This window comes from Etheostoma cragini, chromosome 14 (assembly GCF_013103735.1).
Source record: "Etheostoma cragini isolate CJK2018 chromosome 14, CSU_Ecrag_1.0, whole genome shotgun sequence".
In the NCBI taxonomy this organism is placed as follows: domain Eukaryota; kingdom Metazoa; phylum Chordata; class Actinopteri; order Perciformes; family Percidae; genus Etheostoma; species Etheostoma cragini.
Window position 1 is genome coordinate 175,859 of NC_048420.1, and position 6,008 is coordinate 181,866.

Consider the following 6,008-nt stretch of genomic DNA (forward strand, 5'->3'; position numbering starts at 1 on the left):
CCCATATTCGTGTAGAGTAACAGTAAAAAGTTGCTACAAAAATAAATAGTAAAGTAAAAATATCTGAAAAATCTACTTAAGCACAGTAACAAAGTATTTGTATTTTGTTACTTCCCATCTCTGTTTAAATGTGAGCATGCACGACTCAAATCTGCACTCGACTGACATTGGGGAGTGCCACTGTGTATCATAGAATAATAATGTCTCTCTCTCAACAGCTCTGGTATCAGCATCATGAGCTGGACTGGCTGCGCTGCTTGCCAAGATTATCACCCTATCAGATAACAACTGCTGTTGTCCCGTGCCATCACCCCTGATGTCCACTGCCAACCTGCCATGAACTGGTTCCAAACTGAATCAGTGCTGTGTTCACGGTGAACTGGGCAAAAACACCAGGGGTGAATTCATAGTTAATAATAATAATGTATTCTCTTTAATTGATCCCCCAGTGGCAAAATAACAATTTGAAAAAGTCCGGTACTGGCTCTTTCCGGTTGAATTGACGCATTTAATCCTAACAGTGAACATCTTTTTCTAGCATCCTTTAAGATCTGATCACATAAGTGGCAGGATCAAGTCAATATGTTAACAGAAAAACCCAACGGAGGCAGTGACGTGTGAACACAACCCACTTCCAGACAGCTATCAACACATAACGGAGCACATTTTAAACCTCACTCAGGTGCTTTCTAACAAGAGCTCAAAGAGATCTAAAAACAAGAAGTTTGAAAAATGAACTATTCCTTGCAACGATTTAGTGGCTAGGGTTGAACTCAGTACTTTTTTTAATTTTAGTTTTTAGGTACTGTCGTATTTCGGTCGGTACCTAAAAAAGTACTGAGTTCAACCCCTACAGAGGACCGATTCACGTTAAAGGTGCTCTAAGCAATGTCACGCATGTTTTAGGTTACATTTGTCACATACAGCAAACATCTCCTCACTATCTGCTAGCTGCCTGTCCCCTGAACACACTGTAAAAAACATCTCCTCACTATCTGCCTGTCCCCTGAACACACTGTAAAAACATCTCCTCACTATCTGCTAGCTGCCTGTCCCCAGAACACACTGTAAAAAACATCTCCTCACTATCTGCTAGCTGCCTGTCCCCAGAACACACTGTAAAAAACATCTCTTCACTATCTGCTAGCTGCCTGTCCCCAGAACACACTGTAAGAAACATCTCTTCACCATCTGCTAGCTGTGCGCTGAAGCACAGAAGGGAGGCGATGGGATGAGGAGGAAGGAGGGGAAAGCTAGTCTTGATTTGTTTGAAAATAATTTGAACATCAACAAGAAATAACGTCACCCAACATGGCTGAGAGCACCTTTAAATCAAACGTGCCATATCTGTCCTACAGTGCCTTGCAAAACTATTCAGCCCCCCTTTGACTTTTTACCTATTTGGTTAAATTACAGCCTTTAGTAAAATGTTTCTTTTAATCTGAAGTTTATGTGATGGATCAGAACACAATAGTCTAAGTTGGTGAAGTGAAACGAGAAAAATATATAATGTACACAAAACTATATTTTAGAAATAAAAAACTGAAAATTGGCATACGTGCATATTTATTTAAGCCCTTTGTTATGAAGTCCACAAAAAGCTCTGGTGCAAACAATTTTCTTCAGAAGTCACATAATTATTGAAATGATGTCCACCTGGACGCAATCTTAGTGTCACATGATGTAACTCGTCATTACATATATAAGCGCAGTAACTAAAGTAGCTAGAAACTAACTAGTAACTAAACTAACTAGTAACTAAAGCTGTCAGATGAATGTAGTGGAGTAACTAATGTAACTAGTAACTAAAGCTGTCAGATGAATGTAGTGGAGTAACTAATGTAACTAGTAACTAAAGCTGTCAGATGAATGTAGAGGAGTAAAAAGTAGAATATTTCTCTCTGAAATGTAGCGCTGTATGAGTAGAACGTGGCATGAAAATACTACAGTAAAGTATAGAAGTACGTTAAGCGTTTATTTCTCCGTCGGGTGGAGAAATAAATCCACAACATAGAAAGTGATAGATGACCACTTGAATAGTAAAACTGAGCAAAGCGCACACACACACACACGCGCACACACGCACACACACACACACACAGTATAAGAGAAGCCGTGCAGCAACCCTACCTCTTGGCGCTGGTGGAGAGCTTGGCGGCCGTCTTGCTGGAGATTTTGGCCTCCTTCTTCTTGGGCTGGGTCTGGTCCCGCTGCTCGGGGCCCGGCTGCTCCGGGGGAGCCGCCTCCCTCTGTTCTGCATCCGAGCTTCCCCCACTGGTGTTGGGGCTGTCGTCCGGCCTCGGCTGCACCTCACTGGACATGCTGAAACTGCACACACACCACAGTGTTATGCATACTGAATGCACAAATAAGGCTTCTTGAAAACTGAGCATTGGCCTGTAACAGTTATTGCACAATTGGCTCATTGTCAATTATTTCACAAAATTGTAGTTTCTTAGCTAATGATAGCTAAGGTCTAAAGGCGTATGACTGGTAATTGTTGATTTTGATTAGATATGCCAAATTGTAATAATATACGTGGTTATTGGTCGGACTATATATTTTATTATTGTAATTGTTTGATGGCATATGATGGTATACATGTTCATAGTAACAAATATGATAAGGGTGGAGGGGAGAAAAATTGTTATATGATAATAAAGTTGTTAACTTCATAGGCTGTGTACCTGTGTTATTACATTATCCGTGGCACACAGCAGTGATATAACCGAAAGATGTATCCTGGGATTCATTCAAGACAAACTTTTCTTTTCTTTTTTTTTAAGTAAAACATTAATACATATGTTTTTAAATTTGACTGAAAAAGACAATTATAGTGTTAACTGCAATTCTTTGTGAGACAACCAATTGTACAGCAACATTTGGAATTGTTCCATCTCTAACTGAGCAACTCAATCTGCGTATGAGGCCTGGGACATGGTCAGCACCATCCGCCAGGCTAAATGCTGGTAAAATAGATCTGCTTCCCTCACCAGCCAAAAAACATTGGGAGTCTGTTGAGTGGCTGGTCAAATATGAACATTCACGTGCCATTTGGCTGGTGGAAAGTAAGTTTGTGTTGAACCCTGGATATGGTTGGAATGCCCAAAAAGAGCCAACGAGTGGGCCTTGAGTTTAGATTGTTTTGGAAAACTACTACTCCAAGGTCCAGGGTTGAACAATAAGGGTTGCCCGATTGCCCGGGGCAAGTAGATATAACAACTGCCCGTTTGGGTTACAAATAATACGTTTCTGAGTGCCCGGATAGCTCAGTTGGTCGAGCGGGGACCCATGTGTGGAGTTGTGCTCCTCGGGGCAGCGGGCCAGGGTTTGACTCCAACCTGCGGCCCTTTGCTGCATCTCATTCCCCCCTCTCTCCCTTTAACGTCTTCATCTGTTCTGACAAAATGAAGGCCAAAAATCAATCTTTAAAAAAATTACATTACATTATCATTCCCTCACCCATCTCCCCTTGTCCATGTTGGAGAAAGCTTGTTGAAGGATTTGATCTGAATGGGCCATTAGCCAATCAAGAGTTGAGTTGGCCCTATTGATGCGTGACTGGCGCCTGTCTTGTTAGAAGGAAAAGAAGAAGAAGAAGAAGGAGGCGCGTACGGGCTAAAGCAAAAGAGAGCGTTTCTAGCGTCCTGGAATGTGGTGTTAAAATAATTTTAAAAAAGCAATGTTCAATCAAACGCCCCTCAAGATAGAAACTTAAGATTGGAGATAGGACATGCCTTCGCTGGGATCCGAGCTCTCGGAGTTCGCATCCAGCTTCAGAATGCTTTGGTATTCAAAATGAAATGAAAGATGTGTGAAAAATGTTCATCACATATACACACACACACACACAAACTAGTTCCAGTGAATGTTGGCCGTGAACTTGCTTGGACCTTCTCATCTCTCTACAGTCTGCTCTCAAACACAGGTGCAAAACACCCCCCTCCCCCCAAAAAATCACTGTTTAAAAATGTTCTGTCCATCTATTCTTCATTCGCATTGCTTACATTTATTTATAATTTACACTCACACAGGCAGTTGGGGATTGCTCAAGAGTATTTGGCAGTGCACTAACTGTGTATATGGGGACTAGAACCAGCAACCATCTGGTTCCCAACCCAACTCACTACTGACTGAGCTACTGCCACCCAATTCAGCATGTTTCTGTAGAACTGCAATATCATGCACATATCATTTCATCATTCTCTAGATATGGTGTGAGTTTGTTTATCAATGAATACTACCCATTAAGAGCTGCAACTAATGATTATTGTTATTATGAATTAAAACTGCAAAAATTTGTCAAAAAAAGGCAATCCAATTCCCCATTTGTATCGTCCGTCCAACACACAGAGTTCCAATCACTGATAGAGAAAGCCAAGGGAAAGCAGACACTGCTCACATTCTAGAAGATGGAACCATCAAATGTGTTAATGATTGGAGATGCAATAATACTTTATAAATTGAAATGCCCCAAGCTACAGAAATCTAAAATAAAAGGTTGTTGAATGTAATGGGTAAAGAAGTTAATGCACTGTTCTATACACATTATACAGGCGTGTGAACAAAGGAAGACCTGGCCCGTCTTGCTTTGGACAGACTTTGATTTTGTGTTTTGTGTTAATATACAAGTTGAAGATTTTAAAGCTAAAAAAAGATCTTTTTGATCAGGGGCGACGTTTAGCTCCCCCAAAAAGACCGTGCCCCATCCAGATAGGCTGAGTCTTGCGGACCTTTGCTGTGTGTCACCCCCCGTCTCTCTCTTCCACCTTTCCTCTCTATCCACTGTCACTATCAAATAAAGGGAAGCCCCAAAAAATGATCTTAAAAAGATAAATAAAAACTTTGATTATTTCAAAAAGATGCACCTCTTTAATTAATTACCTGCATGGCAATGTGTGTTTTTATCAAGGTGTTCACCAGCATTACTTACCAGTTTTTGTAAGTAATGCTTGTTCATTACCATGATGAAGATCATGTAGCTTCCCTTTTATTTAATAAATGGCACTAGTTTAAACAAAAGACCAACATCACCCTAATCATAGAAGCCTACTCTGGTTTAAAAGAAAGCAGGGGTTTTAATAACCTGAGCGTGGATAATGGGCATTTTTCAAAAATGTTGACTTTGCAGACACTTAAGGCATCAAATCAAACAAGATTTTAATTATTAATTGATAGCCTAGATAAAATAATCGTTAATTGCAGCCTTACATCGTTTCTTCTTCAGAAGGGTTGTGTTGTTTCCTCCCAACAGAGCTATATTTGGAGCCACACATCTTTTTACTCATCCTCACAACGGGTCAAGTCTCAATAATAACAGACACCTACAAGGCCATGTTCACAGAATGCAATTACTCCATCACTGTGTGTGTGTGTGTGTGTGTCTATTCGTACTTGAAGGTGAAGGCCTCTATTTACATTCCCATGTCGGGTATGAAAAATGTATGATACGGATGACTGAGTGTGAGGGCATATTTAGCTGCATGCTGTTGAGCTGAAATGAATATCAGATTGGACAGAAGTAAGGACAGGTTGTTCACTAAACATGACAGCAGCGTTGGCAAGCTGACTCGACTTTTCTGACATTTGACAAACAGGCTATCTGATGCAATTAACTGCATTTGTGGGTGATCTGATATAGGTGATCATGGGGGGGGGGGGGTATATGGGTTAGGTTGATGCAGAGGGCATCACTTCAAAGATCATAAGATGTAGGCCTACATTCTGTGGTGAATCGACACCTCTCAGGTAGGTAAGCTGTTCTTGTTCTGTGTCCAGTTGTCAGGTGAGGACAAACACACTGTAAAGTAGAAGTTGCAGACAGAGCAGTGAATCTATCGGGCAGATGTCCACCCCCCCTCAGGTGTGAAACTGTCACAACAGCTCAACCATAACTATCACCCTAGGGGCAGCTTCCCATGTTGTGTGTAGGGTACGGCAGGATTGGGTAGGGTAGGGTTAGGGTTGGGTAGGGTTGGGTAGGGTAGGGTAGGGTAGGGTTGGGTAAG

The 6,008-nt window shown here is 41.3% G+C and overlaps 1 protein-coding gene across 2 annotated transcripts in view; it reads right to left on the reverse strand.

Annotated features, from left to right (window-relative positions):
• Nucleotides 1-6,008, reverse strand: part of LOC117956522 (ubiquitin-conjugating enzyme E2 E2-like) — a 72,257-nt gene that overhangs the window by 64,960 nt on the left and 1,289 nt on the right. For both annotated transcript variants that reach the window (XM_034891598.1, XM_034891599.1), the window contains exon 2: nucleotides 2,131-2,328. In XM_034891598.1, the coding sequence (XP_034747489.1) occupies nucleotides 2,131-2,321 (191 nt within the window). In that variant the 5' untranslated portion in view covers nucleotides 2,322-2,328. The remainder of the gene's footprint in view (nucleotides 1-2,130; nucleotides 2,329-6,008) is intronic.